We start from the raw sequence: 16,943 nt of genomic DNA on the forward strand, positions 1-16,943 counted from the left end.
TATACCTACATACAGAATGCTTTATCATTATTACGAGCCAATACCAAAATAACTACCGTCATTTGTATCCACGTCAGCCATAAGAAGATCTTTCAAAGTGTCGTCTGCTGCCACCAACTCATCCACCTCTTTCGTGATGTTGTCCTTCGCGTCGAGTTGTCCCGCCTCGCCATCAGCCTGGAGAGGGTTCTCAAGAGCAAACCTCAGCAAGTAGAAAGCTCCCTTTAACTCCTTCATTAATCGACCCATCGTATCATGGACCGTTGCCGACTCGGACGATCCTGGCTGCTTCTCTCGGACAGCTACCTCCTCCCCCTCGTCGACAATATTGAGAAAGCATGAACATAAGGCGCCAATAACTTCCCCCCTCCAGCGCCATAGACGTGGATGCGCATTGAGTATCACGGCTCTGGTTACACTTATAGACGCGAACAGAAGGGGTGGGTATGCAGGACCAAATGGGTTGGATAACGTCGTGTGTACGAGCGGAATGAGGTCCTGGAGATACTTGGTGGTGTGGATTCCAAGTTCAAGGATGACAGCTGTGATGTGTTCGAGGAGCAGCGTGGACAGACGCGGGTAGGGGAATGAGGCAATGGGGGACGAAGATGTCGTGCTGGTTGAGCTGATGTGGTGGAACGAGGAGATCAAATTCTCGCGGAGCGTCTTCGTCAAACCGGCTATGTATATTTGCTTCGCTTCTTGTAGGGATGTTGAAGATCGTTCCGAGGTATTTAGAAAGTTGAGTTTGAGAAGGGAGAGTAGCGCGGGATAGGCCGCGCTAAGGAGATTGATTGCTTCGTCTTCGGGGGTGATGGTAGGAAGAGAGAGAAGACACGGTCTGATGGCGTCTTCGAAGACGGAGGAGAGGTTTGTGCGTTGTAGTATGTCGGAGTTGCTTTCTCTAATTGGAGTGAGAAGGTCGAGGAGTATACTGCAGCCGCGTGTCTTAAAAGCCGTATTGTCGTCGTCTATTAAGGCCAATATTGAGGGTACAAGAAGGGGGGTGTGAGCCTCCAGGGAGCTTTTGTATTCGGGCTATTGATCATTCATGAGCCACGTTAGTGATAAGAGTTTTTAAAAGGAGTCAATATAGAACACATACCCGATACTGTCTGATAATCCACGAAAGAACTGTGGTGGCATAAACATCCGAGACCTTCCAGGGCTTTGACTCTGGATCTAAAATGCTGGTATCAAAACGAGCTAATGGAACGGGATGGAAGTTCTTGCGTCCCGCTGCAGTAACGGCTGGGTTTCTGGTTTTTCCGAAGATCGGACGGATCGTATCTTTGAGTATCTTTTCAATGCTCGTCCAGAAAGAAGGAGTCGTGTTGAATGTGTTCAGCAGCTGGGTTGATGATGAGCAGCTCTCCGGTGTGGTCCACGGGTCGTTTTCTGATGTAAAGCTTGCGAGAGCAAGGACGACATCGGACGCATTGGCTACATCCTTTAAAGGAGCCAAGTCCACCAATATGAAAATGACGGACAAGGACAGATTCGATTTGAGTTGCTCATCCCGCATAAGCTGACTCTTTTCTTTGAAAAACTATCAATATACTGTATTGAGAACTGGAAGCTGCAAGTGCCTACCTTTCGAGGACTTGTCTACTACTGTGGAAAATACCGAGGAAGGTAAAGCCACGCCGCTAGCCCATTCATATAGATGGTTTACAGCAACTTCCTCGCTGTCAGACAAAGGCTCGGGCCCGCGGAGCCTTATAAAATCCCTCGTGACAAGCAGGTGTTCACAGGTCTATCCAAAGTTAGCAATAGTGATTTGGGTAATTATCTAGTAAGGCATACGTACCTCCATGTTACTACCATTTTCTCGAAGTGATATGTACTCCCATAATTGATCTAATCCAGTGGGGACTGAAATCGAGCTCAGTCGTGAATCCGCAATGGAAACAGTTGTTGCATTGCGGCGTTTAAGAGCATCTCGCGCAATTTCCTGGAGCTCTTCCATTGTATTGAGGGACCATACGGGTCCAAATAAGACACCGAGGAATATAATAGTCAACACCAAGAGTTGTGCTCTAGAGTCAAAACGGAGATGATGGCAATTGATGTTTCTGGTCGTTAGTCAGCATTATTGCTAGGGTGGTCTACATCGCCTCCCGTATTTCCGACGATAATTGGTATAAGCTTGTCATATCAAAAGCATCCATAAGCTCATGTTGTTTATTTACGTCGTTTTCCACACCTTACCTACCATTCCAGCGGTGACTGATTCATAGTATGTTATTGGGGATTCTGGCGCATATGCTCTTGCATGTACAAAACCGGTGTTATGATAGACCAAACTCTCCCTTCATCTGCGCCAAATGGTCCAACACTTTCTGTTTTTCTGTGATATCGGGGTGTAGAAGCTGCCACTGAATCACTTCCTCCATGGCTTTCCCCATCCATGGACCGTTGCGGACGCCCATGCTCTTCATGATTTCGCCACCATTTACGATAGGCTTCATCGTGCAAACATCCTGCAAGTCGTTGTCGACAATGTAAGAAAGGAACTTGTTATACTCATCAATCACTGGTGGAACGAGAGGTCAGTTTTCCAGGAGCTACACGGCATGGGTTGAATACAAACACACCTTGCGCAAATTCTCCACCTTGCATGATTTCCTGTAGGATAGATAAGATAATACAGAGCCTCCAGTCCTTCTTCCATGCTCGAAGGCACAGCCCAATCCGCTGTCTGATTTCGGCCGCAGTGCCTTTCATAGTCCCTTGCAAAAGGGAAGACTTGACACTAATTATTGCTTCCCAGTTTTTAGAGGCATCGCCTAGAACAGTGATGGTTTTGTTATCCGAGCGCAAGCTATCCCGGGCCACTTCGGCAGAGCGTGGTGGGAGAGGCTTCGCTTTCGGGCCCTCTAAAATGCGAGTAGGAACATTAGACCAGGGCGCAAGTGCAGTGATGACCCAGGCGTAGTACGGCTCTGAGCTATCACAAATAAGTCGAGTGCGAGCAAGTTCAATCGCACTCGTATCATCATGAAGCAGCCGTTCCATAGCATTGTATGCAAGAGACCAAGATGCCGTCTCACAACACACGTCATCTTGGTAGTTCGTGAAAATTGTTGGGTACAGCCCGAGGCGATCAATAAAATGGAGTGCACCCCGGGGGTCAGGACCTATTGGGTTTAGTCAATGAAATAACAAGAGGCGAAAATTGGGAGAGGCCAACCTCGAAGCATCTTCTCCAGTTCGGTACCTACGCGTTCCCGACTGATTTTGAGTTTGAGGGCTACGCTGATGTCGCTGTTCTGCATGGCATTCTCTGTCTCCTCATCAATGCGATAGCCCAGTCGACTCGCGAAACGGATCAACCGGAGGACTCGCAGCGGGTCATCCTTGAAAGTCTGGTAGGGCTCCAGTGGGGTTCGGATAATGCGATCTCTCATGTCATCGAAACCTCTCCCTGTCAAGTCCTCGACCTTGGATTCGTTCAGGTTGTAGAACAGTGCGTTGATAGTCGCATCCCGGCGCATGGCATCCTCCTCGGCAGTACCGAACTCCATCTGCGGGTTACGACTGTCGTCCGTATACGTTTCCTTCCGCAAGTTGACCAAGTCGATATCAAGGCCGAAGATCTTCGTAGTCACCGTTTCTAGGTGCTTCGACTTCTCGGGGTTCGCTTCGATTTTGTGGAGGCTGACGATTGCCTCACTCATTTCGCCGTTATGGTTGGTTCGGTATTTCTCAAGATTCTTCGGGTTATCCAGATACTCCTTAAGTCGCATTCCGAACTGATATCCCGTCATGGTGTTAATAGCGACGTCGATATCCTGGCTGCCTACTCCGAGCAGCTTGTCCCGCACCCACCCTCCGGTAAATCGCAAGACTGTTGGCTGAATATCCTCATCTCTCCGACCCGCAGCAATCTCCTGTTCCCGAATGTATTCAGCGACGTCCAGGAGAAGACTGCGCAGAGTGTTTTCGATTGGGGTCAAGTGGATAGTCATGGTGGTTGGAACGCTGTCGTGCGGCGAATGGCTAGGTGAGAGACGCCTCCTCTTAGTTGCTCGTTCTGCAGAAGAGGACCTATAGCTCATGAGATAGTAATTGTACGGAGACCGGGGACGAAGAGCTTGCGGCGAGAATAGCGGACTAGTCAGTGGGGTGCTTCTAGAGATGGTTCTTGGTGCGGCGGACACATGAAGCGATCGGAAGAGGGCGCGAAACGGGGATGGGTCAGAGACGAAGCGAAGGGGATTCGACAGGGACATTGACTGCAGCCATTCCAAGAGCGAGAGAGTGAGTCAGAGAGAGTGAGATGGGAAGCGGGGAGATTGTAAGACTGCGAAGAGAGACTGCTATGGAGTCATGGGCAGCATTGCTTCACCGCCTTCGAGATAGGTGAACAACAGCGTCGAACACCACAGGGAGATTCACGAGGGATACTCGATTCCTCCCAAGGGATGAGGCTCTCGAATTGTCGTCCTCATGCTGTCATCCGGAGGTTTCTACCAATTTTCGGTTGAATAATCTCCGGCCAGCAGCTGACACTAATCTCTCCCTCGCATCGCGTTCGGCAGTTCTGCCGCGGCGTCTGACTTGGTTTCCTCCTCCGTCATCCGAACAACATCCTCGACTTTCTTCCTCTTCCGCTTCTCCTCCGTTGTCGACTCAGTACTTATTTCTCACCACACTCCCTTCTTGCCCCGTCTGTCTGTCCTTTCTGTCCGCTCATTCCAGTCCATGGGCCCTTTAGTTTCTGCCACTCCAGTTAGTCCCGCATCGGAAGCTACGTGGTGTCCATGACATCGCCCGGAGATGCCACCCCGGTCAGACCCCCGCCGTCCTTCTCGCCCGGCGTTCCGCGTGTCGCATCCAAGACGAGATACCCAGACGATCGTCGCAACTCCTCGTCGGCGTCTATAGATACGGAACTGGTGGAGCCTACTGTCGGGTCCTCGCCGACCCCTCCTCTGTCCGCCACCACTGCGGAACTCCCCATCAGATCCGCATCTCCCCAGGCACGATCCTTACGGTCGTCGACACCCCAATTGGCCCGATCGTCCCTGGGCTCCCCGATTGAAGGACGACTGGATGCTGCGGAGGATATACGCTCCTTGATTGTTCGGTCTTTCTCCCCTGTAGTGGGAGTCTATGCGTCTGTGGATACGGATGATCTGGTTCGTCAAAAGGGGTTCAAGGGTGGATTTTGGGAACTGATCCGTCCGTTTGGTGAAAATGTGCCGGGAAAGGTTGTGATTCGGGATAGCGTGGGATCAAGTCGTCCGTGGGAGGATTTTGGCGTTCGGTTTGTCGATTTAGGGGGGAGCTCCGGGAGCTTGTACGACTCCAACGTTGCGCGGATCTCCCCTCTGGCACAGGTGGAGGATGTGTTAGAAAAGCAACTGGATTCGGGGAATGACCCGCTGAGCGGCTCATTTCGGCCTAACGATCTCCTCAGGTCTCCAACCACCTCTCCGTTATATAAGGACTACCTGCGTCACCTTTTCTCTATAGCGTCTGCGACGCCTCACGAGACTTTCCGTCACCCTGTCGCCAGTATCATTGCCATCAGTTCCCGCAACACAACGCCGCTCGAGTCCCTTCGACAGCTCTACGCGGATACCAGCAGTGGAGACCGACGCCTACCGGAATGGATACACCCCGAATATCTCCGTTACTATGTACTCGTCCATGATGAAGATCAAGATGATATCACGGAGTCTACCAAGCTCTACGACCAAATGAAACGTCATTTCGGATTACATTGTCATCTTTTGCGCCTGCGCAGTAACCAGTGCGTCGTCACGGATGACGACAGTGTGCAGGTGCCGGAGTGCGAATGGCTGTCCCCCGCTGAACGGTTATCAAGTACAACAGGTACGTTTGACCAATTTGGTATTAACATACGATCCCTGTGTCACCGTCCTAACTCAAATCAGAGCCCCTCGTGGATCTTGATACTGATGGGTTGCCCTATTTGTTCGAATCCGATGTCATGGCCATCAAGGCTTTCATACGCGAGTTAGTCGCTCAGTCAGTCATCCCGTATATGGAAAACCGTGTGGCGGTCTGGAACGACCAAGTCGCGTCACGGAGGCGTGGTATTAGTGGTCGGTTTATGTCCATGTCACGCCGATGGGCCGGTTTTGGCTCTAGCTCTCGATCCAGCCTTGGGTCTGGGGGTGGAGTTAGCGGCAATTACGACGGCACTCAAGGCTTCTACAAACCAGACTCGCCGGAAGCTCTCTTGCGGAAGATGGCCGATTTTGCTTTCATGCTACGTGATTGGAAACTGTCCGCCTCCACATATGAGCTCCTTAGGTCGGACTACGCAAATGACAAAGCATGGAGGTACCACGCCGCGGTTCATGAAATGTGCGCGGTTAGCATGCTGTTAAACCCACTTGCCATGCCAGCGAAAACGAAACTTGAGGGTGTGGACCAGATGATCGATACTGCCTGTTACTCCTACCTTACACGATGCTCTGATGCCCCCAATGGTCTCCGCTGTTTGACTCTGGCGTTGGAGCTACTCAAATCTCGGGGAGGCTCGGCCATTGAGAGCGCGACGCGGTGGGCCATGCGGGCCATGGACCTAGGACTAGTCGGACCAATTGGCCAGGGCCTGTTCAGCGAGAGAATATCCGCGTGCTATGCATCCCGAAACCCGATCCCTGGTGTACGATGGGGCGCTCGTCGTCGGAAAGCAGGGATGTGGTCTGTGCTTGCTGCTGACCTATGGCTGCGACTCGGAAAGCCTGCGCTCGCTTCAGCGAGTCTAGAGGAGGCAGAGCGTCTCTATGCTGATGTACTCGACAATGACGGCGTATTCATGATGCCTGACGTGCAGACCTTCATTGACAACTTACGACATGCCGTGAAGGTGGAGTATCTTGGAGCTCGAGGGTTGGACACGAGCGATGAAACGGTTACAGCTGGTACCATGGAGACCGATGAAACAAGCGAGCAATTAGACAAGCGCAAGAACCGTCGGTCTCTCATCGCTAATCCCTTGGATTCTGGCGGTCTCAACCCGGGCCAAGTGACGGGAGACGATAATAACCCTGCGAATGACGATTTTGAACGAGCTTAGGGGTTCGAACTTCATTTGGCGTATAGGATCTTACTATATCTAATAGACTCGAGGAATCCATTTCTCTTCTGTATAGTGTGTCAAACTTGTTTCTTGTAGGGGCCCCTAAGCTTCTGCTCCACGGCCTAGGCCGAAGTACCTCACGTGATCCTCCGTATCGATAAGAGTGGTGCTCAGCAACCGCTGACGATCTTCATTGTTGACACCCCGTCCCATCTCCTCTCCAATTCACTGATAGACAGGATACAAACTCCTACATATAGAACAGGGAGAGAACGTCTTTGGCGGTGATCCCACAATGAACGAACTTCTCGATTTTATTCTCTCTCTGGAAGCGTTCAGAAAGTACGCCCTTCACCGTCTCGTTGCCCATTTATATATTTGCAGCTAGCAGAGTCTCAACGAAGTCCGCTCACAGGAACCGCCTCCCATCTCTCTACTCCGACTTCTCCATCCACCGCAGAACCAATCCAGACGGATACGCCGTCAATGTCGCAGCATGGGAACAGGCCCTGACAAAGGCCGCACGCGCCGGCCACATCGCCTCCCACGGCGGTTCCAGCACCACTTCGGCCCCCCACCACCGAAAAACTGACCATCTCGTCCTGCATGCCGACCAGACGTTACTGCGCGACCTCGAAACCCCGGAGTGGGGACGACCAGTCGCGCTTGGAGCTGTGTTTGTAGGTTCCCCCATCGTACCGTCGCTGTGTGATCCTAGCCTCGCGTGTTTGATTGCTGATCGCGTCTGTTGCGGCGTAGGATGAAGCGATTCGCAGTCGCAGTATGGTTCCGGTGCAGGTGTTTCGGACGACACCTGGCAGTCTACGGAAGCCGCAGTGGAATCTGATCGACCCGAGCGTTTTGAGCCCGTGGAATGTCATGAGCTGGGGGATGAAGCAGTTGAAGGGCGCCGTTGGGTTTGGGTCCGATACATCTGGATTGCAGGCGCAGGAGCTGGTGTTGGTGGGTAATCTTTTGGTATGTTGGTCTGTCCCCGGGGTTTCGTGTGTTGGTTTGCTCATCTGCCACAGGAAGCTGCGGACCGGATCGTGAAGAAGGCTATGGGGCACAAGCCCTCCAGAACGGATCTCATCTACTCGAGAGAGAGCTTCGTCAATACGTTCGCGGCAGTATTCGATGGACAGAATGAAATGTCCGACGCTGATGTTGATATTTTATTGCTATATCTTTCCCGCGAGAGCGGCGCCATCGCTTACGATGGCAAGGTGTGTATATGTTCCGTTGCGTCGTATGTACTAGAGCTAATTACAAGACAGACAATCAGGTTCAGGCCCTCAAATGATGCCCCCAAAGAAATCACCCAGCAAGATACCACCGTCGCCTCTATCAAATCACTCATGTCAACGATGGAGAAGCAAGTGCATGGGCTGGAGAAAAAGATCTCGGAGCTGAATTCGACGGCGAAGCTTGCACTGCATAACAAGAACCGGATCTCGGCCCTTTCAGCGGTTCGCTCGAAGAAGTTGGCGGAACACAATCTCCAACAGAGGCTGGATACGCTGGCGCAACTTGAACAAGTTTATTCGAAGATTGAGCAAGCAGCGGACCAAGTGGAATTCGTGCAAGTTATGGAAGCGAGCACGGGTGTCCTCCGCGGGCTAAACACCCAAGTTGGTGGTGCTGCCAAGGTCGAGGACGTGGTGGACGAATTGCGAGACGAGATGTCGAAGGTGGACGAGATAGGAAACATCATGAATGAGGCTGGTCCTCAGATTGATGAGACTGAAATCGACGATGAGCTCCAGGAGCTCGAGAGCAACGAACGACGTGCCCAGGAGGAAGCCGAAGCGGAGGAGACCCGCAAGAAGTTGGCCGAGCTAGACAGTCAGGAACAGAAAGCCAAGGAGGAGGCACGCGCAGCAGCCTCGGAGCAAGTAGTGGATGCTGCCTTACAGGACAGTATTGGGAAGCTGTCACGGATGTCGGTAGAGGAAGGCTCCGGGGCCGCCGCGCAGTGATCGCAAGTTGACCGTCAGTTGTTTGACCAGGGCCAAAACTGCTGTCCGGAAACGGGCCTATGGATGCAATCATGACCAAGAAGCGCCGAACCTAGCCTTGACTCGGTGGGCGAGACGTCGCGACTCCAGCCTGGACAGGTTCTACCCCTGTCAGGTCTATCGTGGAGACCCCATTGGGCTGGGCTTCATCTACTGCTTCGAGTGGCGTGCTGGATTGAGGGGCCTCCTGGGATTCGCTGGCCTCGGCAGATGTCTGGGGTATTGTCGTGCGGACTAATGCATCGCTCCTTTTACGGGCATTGGCGATCAACTTCTTAAAATCATTATCATGGCTTGCTGACCATGCCGACGCGTCGAAGTCTTTGCGCATGACGCCATTAGAGGATTCGGCGGAAGGGGCCGCGTTTCCTCCCTGAGTCCGCTCCCAGATACTGAGTTCTTGCAGCAGTTCTCTCTTAGACTTTGGGTTCTTCGAATCGCAGTTAGCATTCCACAAATTCATCCACTCCGTGTGTCTCCTCTGAAGGAGGATCCGTGGACCCCAGTTTGGTATACCCAACTCCGTCATTTTCTTCCGCAGAACTGTATCTTTGAGAATGGAATAGTTGATAGCCGGAAGCCGATCTCGTGGTTTGGCGGGTTGTGGTTGTATAGGCTGCAAAGATCTGTAGACAGAGTTATTAGATTAGATTAAATAGCGGCACGAAGAACAAGTTGTATCTTACCCAAAGTTGACCGGCTTCGGGGGAACTCCGTTACAGTGGTCCAAATGCTGGAATACAGCTTCGTTTCTCATTCTTCGATTACAGATCGGACATGAGACCAACCCATCGTCTTTTCTTCAGTCAGCCCTGATCCCAAATGGCACAAAGGACATACATTGCGGGATTTCATACCAGGAAGATATTCTTCATCTTGACTGTCCTCGACAATCTCCACCCCGGTCGTCTCGGACTGTGTTCGCGTTATGCCTCTACTTTGCGAGCGCGTCCGCCTGCCCTCTAACTCGTCGGTACTTTCACCGAGGCCATCACCAACCTTCCGCTTCTTCGACACGGGCCCCTCACCACTCCGCTTCTCCGCTGTTGCTTGCTTGGCGAGACCCAATACGCTTGGTCTCGCGTTTTGGAACGCGTCGACAAGTTCCTGCACTGCCCAGTTCCGCCGCAGTTTCAGTTCCTGGTCAGAGCTCCTGCACGCCGGACATTTGCCTTCCGAGCTCAGACACCTTCGGATACACAGGGAACAGAATGTATGGCTGCACGAAGTGATGACTGGGTTGTCGAAGAAGTCCTTGCAGACCTGGCAACGGAGAGCGGACTCGAGAGGCGTGAGGAGCGACAGCGGCGTGTCGAGCCAGTCGGTGGAATCCGGGAGGTCGAATGACGGCTCCATTGGAAGTGTACGGGAGGGATTCCACCCCTGGTCGTGTATAAGGTGGTTTTAGGAGAGGCGAACAAGGGAAGAGGAAAGAAGGCTGAGAGGATGATCTCACAGTGCTCTTCTTTTCGTGTCGGACGTGATGGCGATCATTCATTCTGCCGCGTCACACCGCTTACACCCTTCTACATTGCCCTACTGGGTAAGCTGCAAGTATCAATTGCTACTCCAGAGAGTATGTTTGTAGAAGCATGTTTTTGAGACATGGATAAGATTGTTTCAATTAATTGTGTCTTTGGCTCGAAAATGCTTAAGCTGGATGAGAGTGGGGAAGCAGGATCTTAAAGTCCCGAGATCGTCGCTGATTGAGGTCGAGACGAAGGCATGTTCAACCCAATGTAGTCAATGACAGAGAGTCCAGACGGTAGCGAGATTGCTTTTGCCATAGAGTAGCAATAAACGTGGTGGTTAGGGGGATCCTTCGCTTCGAGGCCAGTGGGCCCTCGCCTCGAGAACCGGCTCTCAGCTCATCGACCTCTAATATGGAGGCCCATGAAGATCGTTGAGCTAAAGTGCAGAACCGTGTACTTTAGTTCAATGCACGAGGGAGTAGACATCTATTTAATGAGTTCATAAGGGGAATCCAAGCGCGAAATTGGATCTTGGCCCTTTACTCTCCGAAAGTGATATGTAGTGATGATGATAGACCTGGGTCCGTTTGAGCCTATTCGATTTACCCATTATTGCAAGGCTTGACGTATTGTCTGTCTTGCTTGATGGTACCGATGATTGTTGATCGCATGCATAATTATCGAGGAAAAATATAAGAAGACGACGCAGGAAAAATGAGTGTTACCTAACTTCCCCGTACCAACAAATATCCTGCTATGGCTGGCTTTTTTGCCTCAGGGACAAAATAATCACTCTAGGTATGATCCTTGACACCTTTGGAAGGTCCCGTAAGGGTTCAAGAAATGGCTTGTAACGCGAACAATGCTTGCGATAAGACCCGGGATATTCCTACTCATATGTATCACGTTAAATCAATTTTAACCGCCTTCTAAAGGCCCATATTTAATACCATGAATTGCTATATGCCGGTCTTTTGTCAGCCTGACGTCCACAGGATCGGAAAAAGTTGAGGTCCTGATGTACCCGGCTAAGATACCACACGCCCTTATGAAGCTGCGTAAACAACAATAATTACATCCACACGATAACCTTTTATACTCAACTGAGTTGCAGCATGGTATGTAGAAAAGGGAGACCTGATTGACAGCCATAACCGACTGAGAATCTAGTTATATTGCGCTTTTTGATACTAATGAACTATGATGTCCACGGGCTCGTTCTCTCGCATGGAGTTCAGCGTAGAGGACCAACTTGTCTCCAGAGAGGCCCTACTAAAACCTCTTGAAGGCTATGGAACCGGGTAATTCATGTCCTAGACGTTGAAGAAAGCAGGGAGGCAACGAGAGACTGCAGTAAGTGTAAGTGGCCAGAAGCTTTTTTTTTTTTTGGCCCTATATCCACAGTATTCTCACTTAGATGCCACAGAAAATGATAGATAATGATACTACAATTGTCATCTATAGAAGATGTACACTAAACATCGTTGTTCTGGACTTGGGTTAAGAGTAACCATCTTCTCCGTGCAGAGTAATGTCGTAGCGTACGTTGCGTAAACAGCATATGTACGCCGCGTTAGTTACTATTTAGTGAGGTAGAAGCCACAGGGGCCTCACATGTGCCTCGGAACTGCCATATACCGTCGGGATTTTTGAGGATGTCTTGGGCTGTTTGTTTGCTTAAATTTCACGTCTGTTCTGCAGGAGCTGGATGATTGGCTGTATCGCATTCGGGAACATACTAGGCCATTCACATGATGTACCCATGACAGAAATTGTCCCCAGTGGCTGTTGTGCATGGCATATGGGCATCTCCAGCTTAATAAATGTTTGTGGTATATACGTAGGCAAGGAGCATCATGTAGGATCTTTTTGATAGTAAGGTTGCTGGCCTGTTCCCCGCCGTAGCCCCCATGAGAAACAGTATTATGTGACGGGGCTAAGCCAATTTACATCCAGAACTAGCTCTAAGGACGATTCGGACTGTCTACCGTAGCCACAGGGAATATTGCTGTTAGTGGCCAGTAGAGACCCAAGAGACGTTTCGTGGATAATTTACAACGAAGACAAATTACTCCCAGCCAAGTGGCTTTGATTACTCCAGGTCGACCGTACATTCCATATATCTGCAACAATTTTGTTCGAGAGGCTGCATGTGTCGGCATTCATGGTCTTCGGGGCTGAGAGCAAACGTATACATACCCCACTTTAGGGCAGACGCTACTACGCCGCTCATGACTTAGCGTTCATTAAAGCCGACCTCCGCACTGGCAGACCTCTCAGAAGCCTGCTTTTACTCAGGTGAAATTATGCCAAGGCATCTAAGCACAGCCAAGGACTCGGAGGAATGGCTGATCTTCTAGATGTGATGGATGGACTCGTCATGCCGTTACGACTATGGCACGGCTCTTTCCTTGTTGTCCTCCCGGCACCCCGGCTTATCTACTTTGAAACACCGGACTGGAGTCCTGCAGTGGAAAAGATGCTTGTGATGCCAATAATGCACCAATGATAGACGATGTAGTTGTTCTTTACATGTCCTGCCGGAGGGTGCCGTGCTTAGGATTGATTGTGCCATTGGACAAATGGTTCGAGGAGTGATTAAGCTAATACAAGGTGGAAGTACCTAGGCTCAGGCAAAATGAGCTAGATATAGAGGTCTAGATCTAGTGGACTAACGAGCGAGAAGCAGTCTATTTATACTCCATTCCCTTCCCCCCACCCAAAAATGTCTATTCACAACCAGGATACTTTATTACTTCCATATTCTGCTTGCACCGATATTCAAATGCGCCCCAACATTATTGCTTCCATGTTCCTTTTGGGTTGCTCTGCCTTTGTGCGAGCACACCCAGGACAACAAGAGAAACATGCCACGCGCGACCTCCTGGCCTACAAGGCGAACATGCGTCGCGGACTTGAGAAATGTGCCGTGAAGTTTGAGGAGAGTGGACTGAATGCCCGCGCATTAGTTCGTCGAGCTGAATTAGCCAACTTGCATCGCAAGCTTGCAGCCCGCGACACTGAAGATGTGCTAAATACCACTCACCTTTCTTCGGCCGGCTATACGCTCGATACGCCTGAGTCGGAAATATTCGGTACCAGCAACACCTGCACATTGAACCCCGAGGGTGAAACTGGTCCTTATTTTGTCAAGGGCGAGTATTTGCGTACTGATGTGCTGGAGGACCAACCCGGTGTGCCCGTGACCTTGGAATTTCAGTTTGTCGATGTTGAAACATGCGAGCCCATCCCCAAGCTCTTTGCAGATATATGGAACTGTAATGCTACAGGGGTATACTCTGGGCTAGTTGCAATGGGGAACGGCAATTCCAACGATCAAAATAATATGAAGACCACATTCCTTCGGGGAGTCGGGGCTACCGATGACGATGGTGTTGTGACCTTCAAGACCCTGTTCCCTGGACACTATTCTGGTCGGACTACCCATCATCACGTTGTGGCACATCTGAATGCTACTGTTCTGGCGAACAACACCCTTAGTGGTGGTACTGTTCCACACATTGGGCAACTTTTCTGGGACCAGGATCTGATTAACGCTGTCGAGGCTACCTCGCCATATAACACAAACGATGTCACACTGACGACGAACGATGAAGACCGAGTGTTTTCTGATGAGACTGCGGGTACTACTTCTGATCCTGTTATAAACTACGTTTATCTGGGTGATGATCTCTCAGATGGTCTTCTCGGCTGGGTAACGATCGCCGTCAACCAGTCGGCCACGTACTCCCCAGCTTACAGTTATGAGTGGACCTCAAGCGGTAGTGTCGCGGTGTCTGGCCACTCCGGCGACAGTGTGAATGGCGGTGGTGCAATGCCCTCTGGTGGATCCCCCTCTGGTTCGAAGCCGTCGGGTGGTCTCTCATCTGGTGGACCTCCCTCATAAGTTTTAGGTGGTTCAGCACTGATGGCATGGTTACGGGTGGATGTGGTGTCAACAAGACGATATGTAGTTAGTTAGGTATTTTACATTGAATGGATTTGGGGACTATATGTGCGTTCGTGTATGACTACTCTTGTAAAACACTGTAATTTGATGTGCACCCTTACCAACAAATCTGGCTTGTAAACGATCATTGGGCATTGAGACCGGGAAGGATGGAGGCATCTGTGCCGAGACATATCCTCTGAGCCAGGTAGGAGGGCCTTTTATCGCCTTATTATCAGCCGTGTAGAACCTATACAGACTGGAATGGACAGGCCTGGCGCATTACCAGTATGTTTCGTCAATGACAATGGTGCAAGAAAGATATTATCTTCTTTTTGGATGAGGCTCAGCGCTTCTTTCAGGTAGCAATGCCTCCATCTTTGGATCCTATGTCGTACAGGGCGCGGTTGCTTGGCCAGACCGTCATGGGAGACTCTAGCTTTAGTGCCGGTGTTGTAGGAAGCGGATCCCGCTTAAGAAGTAGCTCCGCAATTGCTCCGTGACCAGTGATAATTGCAGTATGCAATATCTTCACGGTCGTTATCGGGTCGTTGTATTTGCTCATATCAATACCGCTGTCGAGAAGGATTTTTACCAAGGATCGGTTTCTGTTCACCATGGCAAGTTGAAGCGGTGTTTCAAAGTCCTTGTTTACCGCATTCGGGTCTGCTCCATGCCTGACAAGTATCCGAACAATACGTGCCACATCGGCCGTAGTGGAACGCATGGCCAGCATGAGCGGGGTATCCCCTCTCTCGTCGACAATATCGGGGTCTGCTCTCCACTCCAGCATTGTCTTTACCAATTCGTAGTCACCAGAGACGACTCCATGCCTAAGCCCAGGAGAATAGACCCCGTAAGGACGTCCCTTCCAATGATGGGACTGAACAGACAGAATATGGTCCCGATGCCTGTCAAGAAGGTAACCAACCAAGTCCTGGTCTTTATCTGAACAGGCGTGTAAAAACACAGTGTGGCGCACGTCTTCTTGTTGAGAAGCCAAATCGGCACCGGCCTCTAGAAGAGGTCTCACCACTGTCCCGGAGTACGTATTATTTGCTAGTTGCAGCAAAGTTGTGCCGTCTCTGTCGCAGAAATTTGCATCACTTCCGTGCTTCAATAACAAATTAACCATCTCTTCCTGGCCATCGGGCCGGTAAAAATAATTGAATCGACAGCAATGACACTGCTTATCACGATTCATAGCCCCGGGATCAAGTGCCCACGCGAGAGGGGTCCAGCCCATTTTCTTGTCTCTTTGATGAACCGATGCTCCGGCCTCCAGGAGAAGTTTCACTGCAGAAACCCTCCCATTATAAACGGCAGCAAATAATGGACTCCAGTTGTGGACAACGCAGTCAAGAGGGAAACCTCGCTCAATGAGCAGTTGCAGGATCTCAATGTATCCGCAACCGGCTGCCCTCAAGACATAATCATGACCTCTGGAGGTTGCATTCGATGCAAGCTCGTCGCCCTTCCAACCCAGCAAGACCTCGACACATGTCCTGTCTCGAAAGTCGATAGCTGTGGATAGTAATTCATACCCATTGAAGGGGCCGTCCTGGTTAATGTCATGATTCTGCTCTTTGGCTTCCAAAGCACGCAGAGTCTTGTAATTTTCGTATTTTTTCTGCCGCGCTCTGAACGCCGTCCATGAGAAATTCACGCGTGATGCCTCTCGGATTAGTCGGCGGGCCAAACCGTGGGAGTCCCGTTCTAGGGAAGCAATGAATATTTCACCGTCGTTTCGCGTGAGGGCTTGCTGATATAGATATGGGTCTAGTAATCGGTGCAGTTTGCGGTTGGTCTGACTAAGGGCGTTGATGTCGCGGAGAGGGATGACGGCGTCTGCTATGTCGAGGACAACCTCTGATGGAAGCGCGAGGAATGACATTTCAGTATGTCGTCGAAGTCCGCATGGATCGATGTTCTGACTACGCTCATGTCACGGCTTGCTTTGGCTTAATATGCTCCTGAAAATACGTAGGAGGTGAGGACCGTCTGGAGACTTTTTAAACCCTCGATGCGAGTCCCAAGCACGACCATGGGGTGATTAAGTGGGGCTATCTGGCGAAGAGGGGGGAATGTGATGGATCCTTGGCAGGTGGGCCATCACGGCTATGCTATATTCCACTTGCATGATCATTACGGGGCGATTGCCCCAATTTTTCCCCAAGTTCGACCAATTCCTGCCCCGGGCATCTCGTGAAATGCGGGGAGGCGCTCGTTGAAAGGTCAATCGTCTTATCAACCCTGATATTTTATGCTCTTCGGAGGGAAGCGAACGTCATATCATGTCTTGATATGCACTGCAACTTTATGACGTGGCGTGGAGTCTGGAGAACGCACTACGATATGATCTACGCAGGGCGCTCGTTGCTGTATATCACGTTGACTATCATATATCGCCCTTTTAACGACATCTATGAACATACAAAAAC

The 16,943-nt window shown here is 50.7% G+C and overlaps 6 protein-coding genes across 6 annotated transcripts; 3 read left to right on the plus strand and 3 right to left on the minus strand.

The window, feature by feature from the left end:
* Window positions 1-30: 30 nt before the first annotated feature.
* BDV59DRAFT_195638 (tRNA adenylyltransferase) lies at window positions 31-3,971 on the minus strand (the record flags this gene model as incomplete). Its single annotated transcript, XM_073692606.1, has 7 exons — window positions 31-1,038; window positions 1,106-1,528; window positions 1,628-1,756; window positions 1,811-1,954; window positions 2,340-2,536; window positions 2,598-3,140; window positions 3,194-3,971. The coding sequence occupies 7 exons, from the start codon at window positions 3,969-3,971 to the stop codon at window positions 31-33; spliced, it is 3,222 nt and encodes a 1,073-aa protein (XP_073544293.1).
* A 530-nt stretch (window positions 3,972-4,501) lies between these two features.
* Window positions 4,502-7,141, plus strand: BDV59DRAFT_116940 (TRAPP III-specific subunit 85 family protein). Its single transcript, XM_073686716.1, has 2 exons — window positions 4,502-5,844; window positions 5,907-7,141. The coding sequence occupies exons 1-2, from the start codon at window positions 4,767-4,769 to the stop codon at window positions 7,058-7,060; spliced, it is 2,232 nt and encodes a 743-aa protein (XP_073544294.1). The 5' UTR covers window positions 4,502-4,766; the 3' UTR covers window positions 7,061-7,141.
* A 125-nt stretch (window positions 7,142-7,266) lies between these two features.
* Window positions 7,267-9,088, plus strand: BDV59DRAFT_116959 (putative vacuolar sorting protein SNF7 family protein). The gene is made up of 5 exons (XM_073686718.1): window positions 7,267-7,405; window positions 7,479-7,743; window positions 7,823-8,041; window positions 8,095-8,289; window positions 8,341-9,088. Exons 1-5 carry the CDS (start codon window positions 7,359-7,361, stop codon window positions 9,040-9,042), a joined length of 1,428 nt encoding a protein of 475 aa, XP_073544295.1. The 5' UTR covers window positions 7,267-7,358; the 3' UTR covers window positions 9,043-9,088.
* On the minus strand, window positions 9,088-10,572 carry rad18 (E3 ubiquitin-protein ligase RAD18). Its single transcript, XM_073686717.1, has 3 exons — window positions 9,939-10,572; window positions 9,768-9,876; window positions 9,088-9,707 (listed from the first exon to the last, which is right to left on the minus strand). Exons 1-3 carry the CDS (start codon window positions 10,435-10,437, stop codon window positions 9,134-9,136), a joined length of 1,182 nt encoding a protein of 393 aa, XP_073544296.1. The 5' UTR covers window positions 10,438-10,572; the 3' UTR covers window positions 9,088-9,133.
* A 2,699-nt stretch (window positions 10,573-13,271) lies between these two features.
* On the plus strand, window positions 13,272-14,551 carry BDV59DRAFT_186381 (intradiol ring-cleavage dioxygenase). Its single transcript, XM_073691016.1, has 2 exons — window positions 13,272-13,503; window positions 13,600-14,551. The coding sequence occupies exons 1-2, from the start codon at window positions 13,279-13,281 to the stop codon at window positions 14,458-14,460; spliced, it is 1,086 nt and encodes a 361-aa protein (XP_073544297.1). The 5' UTR covers window positions 13,272-13,278; the 3' UTR covers window positions 14,461-14,551.
* Window positions 14,531-16,516, minus strand: BDV59DRAFT_186383 (ankyrin repeat-containing domain protein). The gene has a single exon (XM_073691017.1). The coding sequence runs from the start codon at window positions 16,394-16,396 to the stop codon at window positions 14,861-14,863; it is 1,536 nt and encodes a 511-aa protein (XP_073544298.1). The 5' UTR covers window positions 16,397-16,516; the 3' UTR covers window positions 14,531-14,860.
* Between the last annotated feature and the right edge of the window lie 427 nt (window positions 16,517-16,943).

Source organism: Aspergillus ambiguus, assembly GCF_047715705.1.
Source record: "Aspergillus ambiguus strain CBS 117.58 unplaced genomic scaffold BDV59scaffold_41, whole genome shotgun sequence".
Lineage (NCBI taxonomy): Eukaryota > Fungi > Ascomycota > Eurotiomycetes > Eurotiales > Aspergillaceae > Aspergillus > Aspergillus ambiguus.